The sequence below is a fragment of the Arvicola amphibius genome, chromosome X, assembly GCF_903992535.2.
Source record: "Arvicola amphibius chromosome X, mArvAmp1.2, whole genome shotgun sequence".
Lineage (NCBI taxonomy): Eukaryota > Metazoa > Chordata > Mammalia > Rodentia > Cricetidae > Arvicola > Arvicola amphibius.
In genome coordinates this window covers 58,904,118-58,925,782 of record NC_052065.1, presented here as the reverse complement: position 1 = coordinate 58,925,782, position 21,665 = coordinate 58,904,118, and the positions used below count along the sequence as shown (strand labels likewise).

The 21,665-nt window shown below is 48.4% G+C and overlaps 2 protein-coding genes across 2 annotated transcripts in view; both read right to left on the bottom strand.

Annotated features, from left to right (window-relative positions):
- Positions 1-5,934: 5,934 nt before the first annotated feature.
- Gdpd2 (glycerophosphodiester phosphodiesterase domain containing 2) lies at positions 5,935-12,452 on the bottom strand. The gene is made up of 15 exons (XM_038317351.1): positions 12,348-12,452; positions 12,011-12,114; positions 11,625-11,718; positions 11,371-11,430; positions 11,021-11,119; positions 10,754-10,847; positions 10,456-10,601; positions 10,253-10,335; positions 9,990-10,140; positions 7,815-8,036; positions 7,461-7,609; positions 6,555-6,702; positions 6,334-6,416; positions 6,077-6,102; positions 5,935-5,987 (listed from the first exon to the last, which is right to left on the bottom strand). Exons 1-15 carry the CDS (start codon positions 12,450-12,452, stop codon positions 5,935-5,937), a joined length of 1,617 nt encoding a protein of 538 aa, XP_038173279.1.
- A 4,471-nt stretch (positions 12,453-16,923) lies between these two features.
- Positions 16,924-21,665, bottom strand: part of Kif4a (kinesin family member 4A) — a 112,455-nt gene continuing 107,713 nt past the window's right edge. Inside the window, exons 29-31 of the mRNA XM_038316803.1 lie at positions 19,832-19,948; positions 17,625-17,747; positions 16,924-17,382 (exon numbers count right to left, since the gene is read on the bottom strand). Of these exons, the coding sequence (XP_038172731.1) occupies positions 17,188-17,382; positions 17,625-17,747; positions 19,832-19,948 (435 nt within the window). The 3' untranslated portion in view covers positions 16,924-17,187. The remainder of the gene's footprint in view (positions 17,383-17,624; positions 17,748-19,831; positions 19,949-21,665) is intronic.

Genomic DNA, 21,665 nt, shown 5'->3' with positions numbered 1-21,665 from the left:
TTTACAAAAATAAGTTATTTAAAATAAGTAAGCTGACTCATATATTCTTAACTTTCAAAAAAATTACATTTCTTAATTGGGATGAGTATTTTGCCTCCATATACGGCTGTGTTATGTGTGCAGTATCTGCGGAGGCCAGAAGTGGGTGCTGGATCCTCTAACTGCCATTATAGACCATTGTGAGCTATCATGTGTGTGCTAAGAATCTAATCCAGGTCCTCTAAAAGAGCAACCAATGTTATTAATCACTGAACCATCTCTCCATTTTCTTTTTAGCTTTACTTAAAAATTTGAGCTTTGCCTCACCTTGAAGCCTTGTTGTAGAGTAAATCCTTTGAACAATGTAACTTAGAAAATCACAAGACCGTGCATGTGCAATCGCTGTAAAGACAACTGTGGTGGTTTGAATAGGAATGGCCCGCTAGACTCATTTAGTTGAATGCTTGGTCATTAAGAAGTGGCAATATTTGAGAGGGATTAGGAGGTATAGCTTTGTTGGAGTAGGTGTGGCCTTGTTGGAGGGAGTGTGTCACTGCAGGTGGGCTTTGGGGTTTCAAGGACCCAAGTCAGGTCTGATGGTTGTATTTCTTCCTGCTGTGTGTAAAGTCCAACACAGGACTCTCAGCTCCTTGGCTAGCACCATGTTTGCCTGTGTGCTGCCAGGCTCCCTACTGTGATGACAATGGACTAAATCTCTGGAACTGCAAAGAAGCCCCATTTAGATGCGTTCCTTTATAAGAGTTGCCCATGGTCGTGGTGTCTCCTCACAGTAATAGAACAATGACAGAAGCTGGTACCAGGGAGCAGGGTATTACTGTGACACGCCTGACCATGTTGCTTGCTGGTGGAAAGTGAATGTTGGAATGTTTCTGTATTAGAAAAACAGTTTAATGTTTTAAGTGAAGCTTAATGGGCCATATTAGTAGGAGCATGGAAGACGGTGGTGCTGAGAGCCATGTAGATCATGATGTCAGGACTCGAGAGGTTTCAAAGGAGAAGGAAGGATATTAGTAAGTGGCCTAGGGACTGTTCTTGTGAAATTTTGGTAAAGTACGTGGCTGCTTTCTATCCTTATCCAAAAGTCTGCCTGAGGCTAAAGGAAAGAGTTTGGGACTAACAGTGTCGGCAGAGATCTCCAGACAGCCTAGTATAGACTGTGTCAGACGGCTATTAGTGGTCTCTCTCATGCGGATCTATAATGAAAAGGAGCAAGCTAAGCAAAGAAAAAATACAAAATACACAGTTTGAGGAGAAAAGGAGCACGAGGAAATACAATGGAGGTAAGTCCTGCGCTTGAGGAGATAAAAAGAATAAAGAAAAGCCTGATGCTAAATGCAATAAGGGGAGTGGCGCTCTCATGGCAAGATCCCACCCAGCTAACCTTTCAATTTGTGAAAAGAAATTAAAGAAAAGCTTCAGCAGTGAGAAAAGCCCTGAAAGCAGAAAACTGGCGCAGATGTAGTTGGACAAGGGGGTAAGCTTCAGCCCCAGCAAGCGGCAGAACTGGGAAGCTTTAGCTTTAGAGTCAAGGGCAGATGAAAAAGGTCATGAAATCTCCCTCCGTGATTAAAGAAAGACCCTGAAGTCAAGTGTGTGTCTGGGGTGCTCCTGCATGGAGCCCCAGCAATATCATTGTGTGAAGGTGAAGTCTGGATTGCCTTGGAGACCCCAAGATGTTGGAGATGCCAGAGTCATGGGATACCTGACAAGGAAAACTGCTAACTGGGAGTGGAACCAACATAAGAGAGAGAAGTGGCTGGGTGGTGGTGGTGGTGGTGCACACCTTTAATTCCAGCGCTCAAGAGGCAAAGGCAGAGGGATCTCTGTGAATTTGAGGCCAGCCTGGTCTACAAGAGCTAGTTCCAGGACAGGCTCCAAACCCTGTCTCGAAAAACTGAGGGGGGGCAAAGAGAGAGAGAGAGACAGAGATAGAAGGGGAGAGAGGCAACGAGAGAGGGGGGAGAGAAGCAGAGAGAGAGAGAGAGAGAGAGTTCACATGTGCGTGCGTTTAGATCAGAGGCCAACTTTTGGGAACTGGTTCTCTCCTACTACATGTGTTCTAGGGATTGAACTCGGGTTGTCAGACTTGACAGAAACTGCATTTACTCCCTTGAACTATCTTGCCAGTCTCTCTTAAAAGGGTGTGGAGGGATTATTTATGTGTATATTTGTATATTTATGCAAATATATGCTGCATATGTATGGCTGGCCTCAGAGATCAGAAGAGGGTGTCAGATACCCTAGAGCAGGAGTTACGGGGGTTGTGAGCCACCCAGTGTGGGTGCTAGGAACAAAACTTGGGTCCTCTGGTTAAGTGCTTCTGAGCCCATCCTTTGCTGCACTTTGAATGAATCTGTGTAAACTCCATCCAGATTCGGTGTGTTTCTCCCTACTCCACAGGCACTCTGACACTTAGAACAGACTGGCTTGACAGGCCTGGGAGGAGGTCAGTAACACTGAGATGCGGATGCTTTGACACTAACAAGGAAATCTGCCAACTGCTCATGCTTCAGCTCGAGGCCCTAGGGAGACAGGCGCCCCCTACTGGCCTGACGCAGCCCCCAAACACAGGCAGGCGGCTGTGGTTGCTAGGCGACCAGGCAGCCTGAGCGCAGACTCAGAGATTGAATAGTTGGGGGATTTGTGAGCACAGAGACCGTTTCTCTCTCCTTCCACCGCCTCTCCAGCGCCCTCAGCAAATAAACTGGGATGGGGCGGCACTCTTCACCGCTGTCTCATGATCTGAGCTCATTCTTGAAAATAGAGCTTTAGCAGGTGATCTCAGTCCTGGTGGAGAGACAATCTCTCTTGGCCCACACATGGTTTCATCTAAGGGCCAGATGAGCAGGTTGTTGAAAGCAGGGATTTCCGGTTTGTAAAGGGTGGAGGACGAAGATTGATGTTCCTAACCAAAGGGAATTGTAGAAAATTGCGAGTGGGTGGGAATAATTTTGGTGATTAGGCCAGCCAAAGTATCAAGATTTGCCCACCATTCTCAACGTGTGCCTCAGGAAACTCCTACTTTAGCTCATTAAAATAAAGACTCCACGGGAATGACAAAATATAAAGGATTATTCAGACCTCAGCGGGACGTGTTTTTTTTTTTTTTTTTTTTTTTTTAGGTTTCCTTGAGGAGACCTGAAGGAGAGCTCATGAAGTAGGACCAGAGCCTCAAAAGAGGGAGAGAAATACGAAGAATGGTCGGGTGGTAGACCCGGAACTTGGAGGCTTCTTGGCTCTGTGCCGCCTTTACCAGGATCGTGCTGAAGCCCCCTACTTTCATGAGGCTCTGGGGACCAGAAATTCAGTTTTCCCTTCTAGTAAGTTAATATTTTGTCTAACCTAGGAGTAGGCCCATGCAGGCCAAGGCCCTGCCACAGTAACTTCTCCATTGAGGGGCTCTCCTCTGCCCTCTCAGCTAGTACAACAGAAGCTTCGTTGTGGTAGAGCCCCCGATTCATAGCAAGCATGGGGAGAGCTGGACCCAGGAGTGTGCCTGTATGCTACCCCTTGAGTGATACTAGGCTGAGGAAGCTTGCAGCCAGAGAGCGTTTGTCCCAGTCACTACCTCTATCCACTGGAGTGCCTCAAAGCTCCTTGCTCCCCATGTTTCCAAACTGAACTGGGTCGGGGCTGTGCCTTCGCTCTATTAATAGCCCCTAACCCAGCCTGCTAGCCCCAAACCCAGATGCCAGGAGCTGTGAGTCAGCAGCTAAAAATAACGAGCAATTGCACTCAAAACTCAATGAACAGCTCCCCCTGGCCTTCGGCCCTCAAATTTTGGTCAGTCTTAGTCTCTAGTCCCGGGCCTCATAGAGGTTCAGTGCCTACAGCTGTCTGGTTCTCCCAGCAAGAAGAGTTTGCAGTGGCTGACTCAGAACTCGGTATGAGAAGCTAAGAGCTGGGAGCACGGTCTGAGTTGGTGGGGGCACTTGGGGAATCTGGACGCTGGGGTTAGAGGACTGCAGCCGAGAGCTGGGGAGTTGGGAGGTTAGAGCTGCGAGGCTGGAGGTTGATGGTATGGAGTCAGGAGAGGAGGGGTCGGGACGGGAGGGGAGGGGAGGGGAGGGGAAGGGAGGGAAGGGAAGAAGCTGCAGGACAACGAGCCTGGTCAAAAGACAAGAGCAGAGAAAAAAGTGTATGAGTTGGGAAGCAAGTACACATGCCCAAGGGTGACAACCTGACAACCTGACAGGCTGGGGGACTCGGTAATCGGCTAGACTGAGGAGCGGGAGTAGGAGGAAGGAAAGGGAAGGGAATGCAGTTTGAAAGGCGGTATGATCTGCTGAGTTCAAGGCACCATGGACCTTCCCACGGGTCTGCCCTGCTGTCCCCCATGCCACGCCTGCTTGGGCCAGGTGTGTCGGTGTGGACGACTGTGAAAGCTGGGAGGTGGAGAGAGAGAGAGAGAGAGAGAGAGAGAGAGAGAGAGAGAGAGAGAGAGAGAGAGAGAGAGAGAGAGAGAGAGAGAGAGAGAAATTCAAACTCGCCTCCCTCCACTGAAGGCAGTAAGTGCCTAGAGGCATACAGAGAATTGTAGTTCCCATGGCTGCCGGTAACCAAGGGGCTGAGGGATGGGGGAGCGGTCGGGGGTGAGGTCTTGGCCTGAGGTGCTAGTACTGCTCCGGGTCCTGATCTGACAGGAGAGGATGAATCGAGGACCTTTCCCTGTCAGCCCAAAACCTTAATTTGACTAGCCTTTGAGCGGAGGCACGAACCAGGACGAATGACAGTGTAATGGAGGATTGCAGGGTCAGCCTGACAGAGCCCTTCTTGTCCTAGTTTTTGTCTTTGCTTTCCAATCCCCTTTTATCTGCCTCACCATCGCCAGGTCAGCTTGACACTGGCCGCCTCAGCTTCTAGCCTTACAAGCAGCAACATATTGAGGCATTTGCTCCTCAAGGGGAAGGCTATCTAGAACCAGACCCTGTGCTCATCCCAGAGACGGGGTGTATGTGGGGGGGGGAGGGGAAGAGGTGGAAATCAGTCCTTGCCCTCAGAGTCTGAAGTCAAGGGCACAAGTCCCCAAACACGCAAGGAAAACTGGTGGCATTCATCAAGTACGTCACTGTGGCAACGGATCCAGCCATCTCGGGGGGGCGAATGACCACAAGGTGGAGCTACAACGCAACCCTGCTCAAAGCTCCCGGGCCACCCGGACAGAGGCCACAGGCGCTACTCTTGCCCCTGCTGGGGAGGCGGGAGGTGTTAGCCCCCCACCCGTCTCCCCATGATGATGACCTCCCAATGTCATTTTACATTCAGTTCCAGAAGGAATGCACATCCGTCCAGCCCCAGCACTGGAATGATTAAACTGTGACCGAATGACAATTAAAAATTCATTGAATAACAGATTAACAGGCAAGATACAGGGACCATTCACGGCTCACAATCAAAAGCACCGTAGGCACAGAATTGCATTGCTAAATGAGCTTTTCAGCTCCCAACCTGTGGGCAGGAAAGACGCTAAATTGTGAGGGTGAGGAAAGAAAGGGACTGGAGTGGGGACTGTCTTCATCATCTTTAAGTTCTCCAGGAAAAGGCCATTTTGCCAAATTTCCTTCAGTCATCATTCGAAGCTACTCCACCCTGACACACCCTGCGTCTTCTACCCGAGCACATGTGCGCACAGGCCCACGACATTACCCTGGCAATCTCTCACTTATTTTCATTTCATTTGGGGAGTAACTTCCTGTTGCTGTCTTTCCAACTAATTCATTGTCAAAATCTCAAAGGCAGCAAATTCCATGGCAGCTTGAGACATGCCCACCATCTGGACAGAGGGCCCTCTTAGGTTGCAAACTTCTGTTAGGAATGCTCCCCTCCTCCAAACATTTTATTCCGAGATGCTCCACTTGAGCTCCTTCCCTTCCTTCCTTTTGGCCGGTGCACACAGCCCTTGGTCTGTAGCTGATGGGGGCACGGGTTCCGCATTCACTCCGAGGTGACATTGTTGATCCTGGTCAGCAGCACTGCTGCTTCTAAGCCTAGGGCAGCGGAGAAGAGGTGGCTCACGTAGGGGGCGAAACCAAGGGGAATGAGGAGGAGACAATGAGAAGCAAAGGAGCATTCTTACCTGTTCTCTTTCTCTCAGCACATCTCCTAGAGAGAGAAAGGTTTCTATTGTGAGTTCCACTGACTTGTAGCAGAACACAGGGGTTCTCCAAGCTGCTTTGCCCAGGGCCAAGACAATTTATTGGTATAAGGAAAGCTCAAAAAATCAACCGGACTGGACCAGATCCCAATCCTGGGCAGCACGTGAGTCAGAATTAGCTTTATTACCTGGGGCCCCGGGGAAGCAGTGACCCAGGTGACCAAAGCAAAAACACTCACCCTCGGAGGACGAAGATACACAAAAGCAGCAGAATGGAGGCACAGTTGGTGACGATCCATATCATTAAGTAGATCTGAGGGGGCTACGGGATTAGAAGAGGCCCATCAGTGGTCAGAGTGCCCAGCAGTGGCATATGGGGGAAAATAAGTATGGAAGAGGACTGGTTTAAGGAAGACAAGAGGCGGGAGATGAGGAACAGCGACAATGCTAGAGCCCTTACAATAAGCCAGAGGGGGTGGTGCATCTGTTGCAGCAGCTGGCAGTCATTGGTGGTGACTGAATCTACCCCTGCACACCAGAGCAGGGAGAAGAGCCAGGGCTTGTTCACTACGAACAGGTTCACTGAGACATTATTCTGGTGGAGTGCCCTGTGGACGTGGGAAAGGAATGAGGAAGTATCCAGAATTTGCCCAGCTCATGGCTGAGACTCTGCCCTGGATCCATCCTCTTTTTTTTTTTTTATTAAATATTTATTTATTATGTATACAATATTCTGTCTGTGTGTATGCCTGCAGGCCAGAAGAGAGCACCAGACCCCATTACAGATGGCTGTGAACCACCATGTGGTTGCTGGAAATTGAACTCAGCACCTTTGGAAGAGCAGGCAATGCTCTTAACCTCTGAGCCATCTCTCCAGCCCTCCATCCTCTTTTATATGGATCTCTGGGATGTAGAATTAATACTAACGCCTTTCTCATGCCCAAAGCCCTATCCAGTTTAACCCCTGTCTACCTCTCCAGTTTCCTCTTGCCCTTTCTTGCTCTTTATTCTCTCCTTGCTCATCCCACTTTTCAGTGCATCCTAATGTGGCTTTCCTGCGTCCTTACCCCCAGCCCCAATCACTACTATACCATGTTTTATTACTGTCACTACCCAACAGAAATGTGATTTTCTTGTCTATATATTTTGGTAGTTCCCAAATTCCATGAAAGCCGGGACCTTTCTTGTCTTATTCACATTATCTCTTTAGGCCTACAATAAATGCTACGTGATATATAGCAAGCATCCAATAGGTATCCATTGTGGGAATGAATGAATGGATGAGTAGTTACCCCCACCCCCGGCATCGGTTCTTTCCTGACACTCAACTTTGGGGTTCCCTTTATTCCTCTCCTCTGGCACTCACTTGATATCCAGCACTGGCAGGTCTTGATAGGGGAGGTTGAGAAACTGGGGCTGCTCGGTCCTGTTGCCCCCCTGCTGTCCATATATCTGGCGCATTCTGGGAGCCCGTTGCTGCACAGAAGCACGGTCTTCATCCGGGAGCCAAAGGACCTGTGGTTCAGGGGAGATGAGTGTGCAGCCGAGGAAGTCCCAGGGATTCCAGGGATAGGTGCAGAGACCTTTGGCCACAGAATGTGGTATGTGACATGGGGTAGGAGGGTGAGGGCAGGAGGCAGCCTTGGAATCACCATGGCTTAAGGAAGGTAGGTGGGAAGAGGGGCAAAAGGGGGACTTTGGGAGCACTGAACAACATCACCATGGCTTGGGGCACGCTTGCATTCAACACAGCCTCCAATGTCTGATTCACAAACGTGTCATAGTATGTGTGGTTGATCGGAGGTCGGCGCAGGTCAAACATGATAGAGAGGTTGAGGGCTGCTGCTTCTTTCAGCAGTTCTTCTAACGCTGGCACTGTCTGATTCTCAGCCTCCTTCCGATCAGAGCCTGACAGCGCTTTCGCCCCCCAGAAGGGTTGCCTCTATAAGAGAAGGGAATTATTTCAACAGCTCAGGAAGCCTCTAGATTTTCTCCTGCTACTTGCCATTATTTGTTCGTTCGTTCATTCATTTTGAGACAGGCTTTCACTATGCAGTCCTGGTGGCCTGGAATTTGCTATGCAGCTATGTAAAACATGCTGGCTTTGAACTTACAGTGAGCTGCCTCTACCTCCCATGTTCTGGGATTAAAGATGTGAGCTACCACACCTAGCTACTAGCTCCCCTCAGTCTTACTAAGTGTGCTACCCGGGTTCTCCAGACTGTTGCTTTCTCCCATCTAATCTTACCCTATGGCTCAGCCTCCTACCCCTCCAGGTTTCTAATTTCTTTTCCTCCTGCTACATCATCTCTTGAGTCTCAAAGAGACCTCTGTGATCTCAAGCCTTTGCTTTCCTCCTTGTCCTCCGGTTCCTTTCTTGTTTCATGAGTTACTTTGCACAGTGCTCTCAAGAGACTCCCTTCTGCCTTTTGTACACCCTCTAAACTCTGATTCAGTTTTCCAACTGTCTGCCTCCTCCACCTTTAGGACCGGGGGCTGCACATTGTCTCAGGCAGATGACAGCATGGGGACTCTTGGCATTGCATTTCCTGTTTTCATTCACTGTGGCTTGACGAACCTTTTACTTGCTCTTGATTGGCCTTTTCTTCCATTCCTCCTAGGGGTTGTTCCAAGCTACTGCCATCCTGCCTTCCTTCCCTTACTATCAACTAAAGACCTCAAGTGCTGACATAGGTAAACCTGGGTAGCACTGAGTATTTGCTATGTGCCGAGTATTTTCTGTGTATGAACTGACAATCTGAGAGCCCTAGAAAGGAAGTACTACAATTATTATTCCTGTCATACAAATGAGGAAACTGAGGCACAGATTGGCTAGGGATCATTGGCCAGAGTCACCATAGCTAGTGAGTGCTAAAGCCAAAGTTCAAATATAGACATTCTTGTCGGGCGGTTGGTGGCACACACCTTTAATCCCAGCACTTGGGGGGGGGGAGGTAGAGGCAGGTGGATCTCTGTGAGTTTGAGGCCAGCCTGGTCTACAACAGCTAGTTCCAGGACAGGCTCCAAAGCTACAGAGAAACCCTGTCTCGAAAAACAAAAACAAAATCAAACAAACAAACAAAAAACCAAATATAGACATTCTTGGTTCTTAATTACCCTGCTATGCCATCAGATATAGACTTAAATTTATAAAAGAAAAAGAAACCTGCAAGTCTGGGTTGTGATCTTAATCTTTTTTTAAAAAAATATGTACATACATATTATCAGTGAATATTTTAAACGGTTGGATTATGGGAGATTCCAACTCATAAATTATTTTTCTGTGTTTTTTTGTTACAATGAACAAATATTACTTTTGCCATCAGGAAAAGAGGTACTGTGAAATTAAAGTATCCTTTTAAATATCTGTCACTGCCTAGAGGATTAAAGTCAACACTTCAATGGCCCAACCTTCAAAATTTCTTAAGCTCAAGCCCCTACCTCCCACCACTCCATGAATCGAATCTACCAGTTCCACTGAGTTACTTTTTGTTCTCTAGAAACCTGCTTGTGTTTCTGGCCATTCCCCATGCCCTTACCTCAAATTAGCAACTCCATGTCCCAAGCAAGGGTTTGGAGCAAATGTCAGGTTAAGTGCTTGTCTAGCCAAGGCTCTGAGGCCCATCCTAGCACTGCAAAACTAGTTTCCCATTCTGGCTTTGCGAAACAGTGGACCTCACTCCCGTCTGCCCAGGAGAAGTATTTTTATTGCTCTATTTCCGACTCTGATTGTCTTTCGCTCCGGCTCTCTCTCCTTCTTACTTAGCACGTGGGAGCGACATGAGGGCAGAGACCGTTCTTACTGACCAGCACAGGGTGCAGCAAGTACATACTGCTGGCATGAACTCTGCCCTGAGTGCCACCAAGGTGATGGCCTCTTAGCCGGCGCCCTCACCTCTAGGAACCAGGCTCCAGCATTGAGTCTCTGCAGTTCAGCCCAGGAGAAATCGCTGCTGTGGGCTGAGACTCGCTCTGGAAACACAGAGGCTACATCTGTAGTCCTGCTCAGCTGCTCATCGTGCATGAGAAAGGGGACTCCATCAGAGCTGAGGGCACAAGGAGTGTCAGGCGTCCAAGCTCTGGAGCTGCCATCTTTTCCTGAGTGACTCCGCAGTGTCCTTCAGCCCACCAACCCCCCTGGGCCCCACTCTCCATCACCTGACCATGACGTCTGTCTCAAACACAGTAGCTCCACATTCGGCTGTCTTCCGTAGGGACATCAGGGTATTCTCAGGGGCCAGCTGGGAAAGGGAGTCAGGAGGAAGTAGTAGGGAAGGGTAGGGGTCTGGAAATCCACAGGCCGAGCTGCTGAAGCCCAGCAGATTCTCCCTTACTTGCCCAGGCTTCTTCCTGTCACTCACCATGGGGGCCCCTCGGTGTCCCACCAGACCAGGCTTGGGGGGTAAGTCTCCGAGTTTCATGATGCAGGGGGAGGAGATGAATAGGGGGGCCAGGTAGATGACCAGAGTGATTCCAAAAAATAGGAAAAGTAGTAGAACCTTGGGGCCTGTAGAAAGTGGAGGATAGGCTTTGGGGAAAGGCAGCAAATGAGTGGGAACTCTAGGGGCAGAGGGCAGGCGCTCAGGCACAAGAAACCGAACGAGCAGTGGGAAGAGCCACTGGTGTCCAGTGAGGGTGTGTACGGGCTGAAGTTGGCACCTCTTTGTTGGATACGGTAGAAGGTATCCGCCACAGGCCAGGCCAGGAAGGTGATTCCAGCAACTGCTCCAATGTGAAGGAATGGGGCCGTGGCCTGTGGATAAGAGCTGGTGAGGAAGGCTCGCCCTCCTATTGTCTCCCCGCCTCCCTCTTAGGGACAACTTTTGGAGTTCAGAGAGACCTGCAGTCTCATGGGACCATGGGCAATGTAGTGTTCCAGGCCATGGGCCAAGGCTCCCGCCTAGACAGTGGAGATCAGCCACTCACCTGCAGTGACAGTTGTAGACTATGCCATTCCTGCTGCCATTGGATATCCAGTCCCACCAGGCCAGTGGCCACCAGAAGTATAATGAGGAGCAATAGCACCTGGGTCAAAGGAAGAACGAATGAGCCTTCACTGTCAGCCGCAGCTCAGGGTTAAGTGCACTACCTCCTTATACAGTTAACACAGGGTTCTTCTCCTTCCTGAATACATCCACTCTGCTTTCACTCAGTAAATACGGGCTGGGTTACAGGTCCTGGCCTGGACCGCAGGGATGGAAAAGTGACGGCCTCAAGCAAATAGCCATCGGTGTTGAACCCGGCATCCCTTCTCCCTCACTGCCACTTCATTGTACCTTGTGGAGACTGTGAAGATGCAGAGGCTGTCCACAGAGCTGCAGGAGCAAGCCCAGGAGCTGGGGACAGAGGGTAGGGGCACTTAGGAGGGGCTGGGAGAAGGCAAGTTCAAGTGGGGTTGTGCAGGCTGGCATCTCCTTCCCACCCCAGAATTATCGCCATCCCTTCAGTGGCTAGGACGAGAACAAGACAATAGACCTGAGCAGGAACGAAGGGCTTATATGGGAATTAGGTCAGATATCCCTGGACCAACCAATAGCAGGGATGCGTATGTGACCAGTAGAGAGATGACCAGCACGACTACCAGGGACCAGTCCATCCAGTGTCCCCAGTGGCGGAACAGGAATCTGTAGGAGGGGAAAGGGAGGTGTTCAGGGGGAGGAGGCGACCTGAGGGGGTTGGGAATTGAGTCCAGGAAAATAAATAGAGCAAAGGGGAAATGCTTCATAGGGCCAAGGTCTCCAGGGATGGGACGGCGTTAGGGGCGGGGGGTGGGGGAGACACTTTTCTAAAGCGGTTGGGAATGTGGGATTCTGGGGCCATGTAGAGTTGGGGATGACTGATAGCGGGGGCGGGGGGGCTGAGCAGGGGCTAGGAAGGCTGATTTGCGGAGGAAGGGGTAGGTGGAACGTGACACACTCATTGAAGTTGTGCAGATCATTGAGAAGGATGAGCCCGATGTAGAACCAGCCCAGGGACAGGAGGAAGGTGAGGAAGAGCAGGCCAAACCAGATGCAGTCGCACTGCGGAGGGGCAGGAGAGAAGCTCTCAGCTGATCCCCAGTTAATGCTCAGAGGCCCCCAGGACAGTAGCTCTGTCCTGCACTGAGCGCTCTTCCTGTATTTGAGGGGGATTTTTTTCCTGGGGAGAGAAAACTCCTTCCTCCCAACTGCCTATGAATACAATCAGTCTCCATATTCCCTTCAAGCAGCCCTTTCTCTAACTCAAGGCCTGCCCCCCTCCAACCCCACTCCACCTTGCTGGTCTTCTTCCTCTGGGTAGGCCATTTCCTCCAGTGACAGCTATATAGGCAGTGGACGCCGTGGGCCCAGATGGAGCAGCAGCCAGGAGACTCGGCCATGATGAAGGCCTGGGGGAAGGGACGTGAATGTCAGGAAACTGACAGAGGACAGCCTTCCCTCCCTCCTGGGCTGCTACTCAGCAAGAGGGTTTGCTGTCACACGGAAGACCCTGAACTCTGGAGTCAATGAGGTGACTGGCCCAAGCCTGGAAGAGGGACTGTTTGGAGGCTTTCATTTCCCCTGATTTTTGATACCTGGGAAGTCAGTGGTCCAGCCTTTTTACAGGCATAATGTATACCCTGTCTCTCCAGCTCCTTTCTATTTAATGACATCCAGGTCTGGGGTTGGAGTCCTTGCCCAGAGTAACTTAGGAGAATTGCCCCAGGGTGGGGCAAATTCAGTATAGCAAGTTAAGGCAGACCTGACTGAGCTTGAAGCAGCCAGCCCATTGCTGCCTTCCACCCCAGGAAGCAGGAGTAACCTGAAGCAGAGGTTCCCATTCCGACCCTGGGCTAAGGGAGGCAGAGCAAGCTGACTAGTTGCTATGGATACAGAGATTGTACAAACCACAAAGCCCTGACTGAAAGATTCCCTGTGTCCACTTCCCAGGGCTGGGGGCACTGCTAATAAGAAGACTGGAGGGGAGCTGGTTGCCTGGATCCCTTCCTCCTAGGCTTCTAAAGGAGCCCCTTTCCGGCCTACACAGTCCAGAAAATCCAAGTCCCCCTCACTCTAGCCTCGTCCTTTCCTGCCAAGGCATCATGTACAGTCACCCTCCACCCCAAATAGAAATCCAGCTCTCACCTTCCCCCTCCCAGGGGCCCCACCCTCTGAGTTATCCTTAATGAAAGTACAACACACACACAGGGCAAAGGTGCATGTGTGAATGCCTGCATTTGCGTGTATGTGTGTATAGGGGTGGTGGTGGCGGCGGCAGGGGAGTTGTCTTGGAGCAGGGTAGGCCTGTACCTTGTGGTTCTGAATACGGCTGAGACCAAGCTGATCCACAAACTGGGCTGGGCACATGACTGTGATTCTACATGAGAGGCTGGACGGTTTGTAGCAGGTGAGAATTCTACTACTGAACCACCAATGTAAGCAGGGTGTGACTGTGTGTGATATGTCAACGTATGTACATGTATGTGCACTAGTGGACTAGTGGCTGCCAGTAAATGGGTTTCAAACACCCTGAAAATGTAAAGGAATCTCTGGGTAATTTCTCTCTCTCTCTCTCTCTGTCTGTCTCTCTCTCTCTCTCTCTCTGTCTCTCTCTCTCTCCCTTCCTCCCTCTTCCCCCTCCCCCTCTCATCTAACTGTCATGTACAAAAGGACAAGGCCCCTTGTTCACTTGTGAGTCTTATAGGGGTCCACAGTGGGAGGGCCCCAGCAAGGAGGAAAGGTGTGTGTGTGTGTGTTCTTGAAACTGCCCCCCTTATTCCAAGTTCCCCCTGGGAAAGAAGGGTTCTGTCTAGAGAGTGGCAGGGTGGGGTCTGGGGAAGGAGGAAACCTTTACCTTGTGGGTCTCTTCCCAGATTGTAGTCAAGCCAAAGGGAGGCCCCTGTTTCTTCCCATCCCCGAGCTGGGCAACACTAGTCTGTTCTGAGCGCTATTACACTACACACCCCTTGTCTCCTCTAGGGTTGTTCCCCTGCACCCCAGACTTCCAGAGTCCTCCCTCCCTCCAGAGCTGCCTGCAAGATGGAATCAGGATCTGGCTAGTCTGAAAGACCCGGAGCAGAGAATTTGATAGGGGTGTTGCCTGAACCCCTGGACTCCATCCCTGCGGGGTTGAGCGGGTCCCCACTCTCCAGCTCCCACCGGTCGCCCCCAGCCTTCCCCAGCCCTCACACCTTTTACTCAGGGAGCGCGCAGCTCTGCTTCCCAGCTCCTCTCCGAGGTGTCTGCCTCCTCCCTTTTGCAGTCCCTGGCTCAGCCTCACTGATCAAACAGGTGTCACTGTTGCCACCTACAGGAAGAAGTGTGGGTCCTCTTGGAATGTTCGCAGAGGCTCTATGGGCCCGAGCCCAGCCATGGTGGGAAGGCAGGCGGGCGCCAGAGAGCTGGGAAAGGAGGTCGGCTTCTTTACTCGCAGGAGCTGGCGGTCAGGGGGCTTGGTGTGAGGAATTCCTTTGTGCAGCCTTCCCTATCCTCCCTCCTCCCGTTCCCCTCCCAGTCACTGCCAGAGGGCTTTGTCCTGGTTCTGGGAGGCAAGGGCTGAGGGCATAGGCGGGAGGGAAGATGGGGGAGGTGACCACACAATTTTGCAACTTGGCAGTGAGAAGAAGGGGCCCTGCCAGTCCCCTGGAAACTCTAGAGCAGACGAGAATGTCTCACCTTAAGCTTCCTGGAAGTACAACTTCCAATCATTAGTTTCCCTTTCCTCTTGGGCTATTTGCATCTCTGCAAGGTCTGCCTATGAGATGCTCTTGAAGTGACTATGAACTCTGGGCAGCAAGTTGCCCGATTTCTGGACTAGGGATCCCTGTGCCCCCCTCTGCTGAACATGAGATCCTCATTCAGGATATCGGGCTTGCTGCCTTGTTTACCTGAACATTGAATCATTTCAAGAATCGCTTCAGGAGTGTAGAGTGTATTGGGGTACCATGCTTTTGGAAGATGAACATGCACAAAAGAATCACTCCAGCATCAACAGGAGGTGGACTAGCAAGTTGTGGTAAATTGAGTATAAAGCACAGAGTTGCCTGTGAGCTTGGAAGGGCTGAGACAGCTCTTGCATTGTGGCTGATGCAGTGACTTGAGGTCTGTGCATTAGCACTGTTGGGGTGTTGTTTCAGATAAGCTGGCTTCCCTTCCCCCTCCACACACTCAATTCCGACCAGTGAGGGAGATTGGCCCTCTTCTGCCAGGAGCTGGCCCCTCCCTCTCAGCTTTCCCATTGTATCCAGAGGCTCTAGTTGGCAATGACAGAGATTCCCTAATTCTCTCAGAATTAAAATGCAAAGAGAAACAAGGCTGCTTGCTGGCAGGAAGCCAGGGAGGGCCAGCGGGTCACCTAGTCCTCCACCAGGAGTCATTCTTGGCAGGTTGTTTTTCAATTTCAGTTTCTTTGCTTGGGTTGTGTTGGATTCTAGAATTTTGTCTTTCTTACATGTGGGGACAGTTTGTGAGCTCTTTAGAAGCAGAGTGGGTGGGGGAGCAGACCAGGATTAAATATGCATTGCTATGAGTCTCAAGGCTGGCAAACTCTCCAAGGGCTTCAAATCTAGCCTGTATGTGGCCCTGCAAGGCTGCCCCCTCTATCTTTTAATTGGAGATGATGGTAAAAAGTAAGTCTTGTTCCTCCTCTCTCTTTTCAAGGGGAAACAAGGGGCCAGTTGGTAGTTTTGTTCTGTAACTGAAAAGCAGCGTGGTGCTACACCCATTGAGCAGACTGCAGGGCATAAGGGTCATATAGTAAGTGTATAATGAGTTCTCTTCTTCACGAACATTGTAACTCTACATAACTACTTCCCTGTACCTCGGTACTATCAGTGTGCTAGATGTTCAGCATTCCCCGAAAGGCCCATGAGTTCAAGATTTGTTCTCTGGCCTGTGGTGCCATTTGGGAGGCTGTGGACACTTTAAGAGATAGCTTCTTGTGGAATATTTTTAGTATACTTTAGGGTATTCTCTTGAAGGGATGATGGGATCCAGATCCTTCCACTGGTTTTTCTATTCTAGCCATGAGGTAAGCAGCTCTGCACCATCACATGCCTCTGTCATGATCTGATATGGGCTACTAACCATGGTCTAGAACCTCCAAACCTGTGAGCTAAAATAAACCCATTTTCTCCATGAACTCATTATCCCAGGCATTTGCTATATGGTGAAGCTGACACTCTATTTTCTCGTATGGAAAGTACAGGCTCCTATCAACCTTGAGCATTTTTTTGAGAAGCAAATACAGTTATGGCAGGAATGTGGTAATGGCCATGCCATTCCTACTTCCTAGAGCAGCACAGCGGAGAAAGGCAATGCTATACTCTGTGCCAGGCTCTAGGAAAGGGTAGGAAGCTGGGGCAGGGTGTAGCTCTGTGACAGAATGTTTGTCTGACATGTCCAAAGCCCTGTGTCAATTCCTATCCCTGTAAACAAAACAGAACACCAAACAAACAAAACACTAGGCAGACTTCTAGAAAAAGAAAATATGCGGATTTGTGGGGAAATTGTAATAGATCTCCTTAACAGTTTTCCCCGGGGGCTGAGGAAAAAGTGTTGGAATTTTATTTCTTTCTCTAACAAAAAAGGATCTCCTTTAAGAGCTAAGGTTTATTTATTTTCTTAACATTTAAAAATGTTTCATTCACTTTAGCAACATGACAGACAGTTGAAGTTCCTGTTAAAATCCAGAGTTGGAATGGAGCAGCCCCACTCCTGAGTTGCGGTGACGGAGTTTAGTCCGGTCTCCATCCTGCACGAGGCTCCTCCATTAAGCTGACATGACCAAGAGAAAGGAACATCTTGGCCTCTGCTGCATGAGGAGACAACTCAATTACTTGCAAAGAAAGAGCTAGATTATGCTGGGGACTGGTGTCCTTATGAGTCAGTCATCAGGAAGGTCAGTTAGTTCTCTCCAACAGATGGCTCAGCACCTTCTGGAGAAGAAAAGTAGTTGTTTGGAGTAGATAGAAAAGATCAGCATTCAGCAAAGGTCCTCTTCCTTTCAGTGACACTTTTTTTCCTTTTCTCAAAAGCAAAACCTAAAAACTACAGAAGTCTTTAGCGCCCTTCCCCTCTGAGCTGCACCTAAGAGTGTGCCCAGGACAGACGGAAGAGAAAGACATGACCACAACCTCAGTGGGACTCTTCCTGTATAGGAGAACAGCCAGAGAAGAAGCTGGTATTGCTGGCTAGAGCTCGCTTCTTCTTCTTGCTTGTGACCTTATTTTCTTGTGATTCTGAAGGTCTCGGTTCTGGGTGGTCAGAGGAAGGAACAAAAGCAGGCCTGCCCAGCAGCACCTGATCTGCATCATATATTTCTTTTAGGATCTAGGAAAGACAGAGACAGAAATGAATAGACGGGCCCAGCTGAGCCACTACGAAGGTTCTATACAACCCAAGTAATATGAGGCACCCCCTACACATGCTCTCTATTAGATAACACACTTCAGCCAGTGCCCAGCAATTTGATTATATCTTTCTCCACAACGATCTCCCATGGGCTTCTATCATAGCTAATGCAGAGAAGGATGCAAACACAGTTTTTTCATGTTTCGAATTTAGCCACTCACCTTGCTACTGGGAGTTGTACAGACAGGGTTGAAGAAGCTTAATCCTGAGGTCACCTCTGTAGGGTCTTCCAGTTTAAAGGAACTTTCAGAATCCTGGGCTTGCTCAGTAGCATCTAAGTTCTCCTGAAATCAAGCAGACAGGCTTATTATAATTTAGCTCCCTGAGTTACAAAATATCCTGTTCCTCTTCAGCCAGGGAAGTCCCAGCTCTGAGGACCTGATCAGCCCATTACTCAAAGCAAACCTAAGGCAGCTACTGTTCAGAGAAGCCATGGGGCTTAACATGTTCTGTCCCCAGAGGAATGAGTTTGTGCTTAAGAGGTGAACTCCTTACACAGAGAAACCCCAACTCAAAAAAACCAAAAAAAGGAAAAAAAAAAACAACAAAAGAAAATATCTTCAACTTAAGGCAAATTTTAGGCTGGGTAGTGATGGCGCACGCCTGTAATCCTAGCACTTGGGAGGCAGAGGCAGGTGGATCTCTGAGTTTGAGGTCAGACTGGTCTATAGCGTGAGTTCCAGGACAGCCAGAGTTGTTACACAGAGAAACCCTGTCTTAAAAACAAAACAAAAACAAACAACAAACAAAAACCCAAACCAAAACAATAACAAAGAGGTAGAATCCAAGGACTTATTCATGGTGAAGGGAACTTTAAAATTAGGCTGAGCTGGGTGTGGGGATATATAGGTTATTACCAGGATTTGGGAGGCTGTGGCAGAGGGATGACAAGTTTGATACAACCTGGGGGAATTAGCAAGACCCAGTCTCAAAGAAAATTATAAAAGGAAAATGAGGCCAAGGTTTGGCTGTTTCTTTGATTAAAGTTCTTCTGCCTATAACCTGCAATAGAACTCTATAGGAGGCTCCCTGCATTAGTATTTATTTAGAGTACAGAAGTCATTTGGGTCATAAGGTGACTCTGCATAGAATGAGGATTAAAACTGGAGCAGTTTGTTGTAAAGACAGCTGGATTGAGATCCAGGAAGCCTGAGGTTTTAATCTTAGTGGCCAGGACCAGCTATGTATCAGGCAAGTCACTTCAGTTTGCCTCTGGAATTTAAGTTCTTCTTTTGTAAAATGGAAACCTTGCCCCAAGTCAGTGGTTTTCTTTAACTGAAATTCTGTCTGTCTGTCTGCCTGCCTATTTATTTTAGTTTCTCGAGACAGGGTTTCTCTGTAGCTTTGGGACCTGTCTTGGAACTAGCTCTTAGAGACCAGGCTGACCTCGAACTCAGAGATCCACCTGCCTCTGCCTTACAAGAGCTGGGATTAAAGGTGTGCACCACCACTGCCTGGTTTTAACTGAAATTATAAGGAGAGACCCAATGTGAAAGTAAGTGAAGAGCAAATTGTTTTGATGGAAATGAAATTCTAAAGGTTTCAGGCAGAGACCCTTTTATGCTACAGCTTCAGGGTTCTAGAATCCTAAATGAAAAACCATGAGAACAGTGAACCAACCCTTACAGGCCTCCATTATGTCTCTGAGTTTTAGCTTGACCTATACATAGCTTACTTAGCTTAGAAGTCTTCGAAATAAAAGGCCCAAGCCCAAACTGTTCCTGTGCAAATGTTCAGAAATGCATGATGAATGTTCATTATACTGTACACTTTCAAGTCTTGTATTATGTATCAAGAGCTGTGGCAAAGATTTCTTGCCATCAGCATAAGCAGGTATAAGGCAAGTACAGAGATTGAACCTGGTTGCTGCAGCTCTTTTCAGGGAACATTTTGTTTCCCGGAGCTCTTCCTGGGAGTAACAGAAGGACAGCTACAGTTAACTTGCTTCACAGCGCTCTTTTCCCAGAGTCATGGAATGCTCGGTTCCCATACAGCCTACTAACTATTGTCTCAAGATGCCAGAAGGATTAACTTCCTTTCTGGAAGCTGCTATCTCAGTACATGGCTTTCACAATCCCAAGTAAGCCTCTGGACTAGTTTGATCCTGTGTCTCTCTCTGTAACCTGTAAGTTCTTGCTTTCCTGTTCCTTGTTCCTGTTTCAGAAATCATGCAGAAGCTTCTCAGACAAGGCTAGGGGTGGGGGTGGGGACTGCATACCTGAGGAATGAGATGTTTCTTTCTGGGTACAGAGGAAGAAGTGTAGGAATTATTGTTAGGAGATCCCAGGTTTCAGGGCAGAAGGAGGAAAAGGCTAGAAACTCTGGAGAGGTCTGAAGAGATGGTGAGAAGAAGCAATACTGATCTTACTTGGCTCTGCTGTCGGTTCCGACACTTTGTGGGGTCACAGCTGCACGCTACATTACAGTCTGACCTTTGCTTTCTGCATCCACATTGCTTGTTCCCACACCAGCCTTTGCAGGAACACTGCAAAACAGGTTTGTGGGAAGACACATTACTGAAAGGATTAGATTCTAAAGTACCTTTCCTTCATATGCAAGTCTTTTTAGAAACAAGGGAAAGAGCCACCATCTCTACCAAACCAGTCCCTCCTTTCATTTAACTAAGATCACCAGGAACCACCATAGGTTAACTAAGAGCAGGTTACACCAAACAATGAAAAATGCTCTATTTTAGGCAGAATAGCTGAAGAAAGATAAGTGGGCTGTCCTAACACCCTCCTCTCATGACAAGTACTGGGTCACTGTGACAAACACTAGTCACAGTTTCACGCTCAAAGACCATGGTAGTACAGTTAGGCTTATTTAGGGATGGAGTCAAGTTGTTCTGCATTTTGTGACCTACTTAACTGTACTTTCTTTCAATGCAAACTGTACTTTCTTTTAATGCAAACTTCTACATTTTGTCCAGTATCAGCTGGGGCTTTGTCCTGAGCACTAACTCAGCTTCAATATCACAAAAGAAAGGAATTGAAATCATTTATATTTGAAGCTGCAGTTTTCACAACACACACACACACACACACACACACACACACACACACACACACACATACACACACCCCTTATAGTCAATGGCAAAAAGCTGGAAGGATGACTAATAGGTAAGATAACAAAAATCACAATCTAAATATTTTGACAGGCTGGAATTATAGGCTGAAAATAGAAAGAAAGGATACAATAGGAATAAATTCAAGATCGGCATCTGGGCTCCTCCAAATCAGCTGTTTAAATACAATATATGGAGATCTAGCTTAAAGTAGTTTGCACAGTTAGTCAAGGCAGCCCACATCTTTAATCCCAGCACTCGGGAGGCAGAGGCAGAGGCAGCTAACCTCATGTTTTAAATAAACGCTGATTGGCCAGGCAGGTAATACAGGCGCGAAAACCAGACAGGAAGTAGAAATGATGTAATGAGAACAGGAGAACTCTGGGAAGGAGGAAGTTGATTCCTCCCACTCCTACCCAGACCGCCAAAGCAGCAGGATGTGATCTGCCCCACTGAAAAAGGTACTGAGCCACATGTCCAAAATAGATTAAAAAATGGGTTAATCAAGATGTGAGAGTTAGCCAGTAAGAGGCTAGAGCTAATGGGCCAATCAGCTTTATAACTTATAGAGATCTCTGTGTGATATTCTTTTGGGGCTTGCCAGCTGTGGGGTACCAGGCGGGACAGAAACCCCAACAAACAGGCCCCTTCATGTTACACTAACGCAATCTACATGGAGAATTCCAGGCCAGCCAGGCCTACACAGTGACACCAAAATGAATCCAATAGTATGGTGGTTAACAAGTCCTGAGATTACAGCTGTCAGTGCTTTTTTTCCTGGTGACATCTGTGGACTCATCCCGAGTTTATAATAAAATTCAAGATCTTAAGGGCCTTGCACATAAGAACTATCATCTTTGTTCTGTAGCTATATAGGAAACCCACAATAACATCTTTTTTTGATCAGGAGGATAATGTATATCATCCTATAACATTTTAAAGCCCAAGGCTATATACAGTATTCTATCATGTAGATACGTCAGTTTATTTAACCAGTCCCCTAATGATAGATACTAAGATAGTTTTGAAAGAAAATACTCACTATTACAAATCATGTTGTAGTGAATATCCTCATACACAAATGGAATCTGAAATCAAATTCTGGCCCAACTCCACCTAACTTCACCTTTCCCAC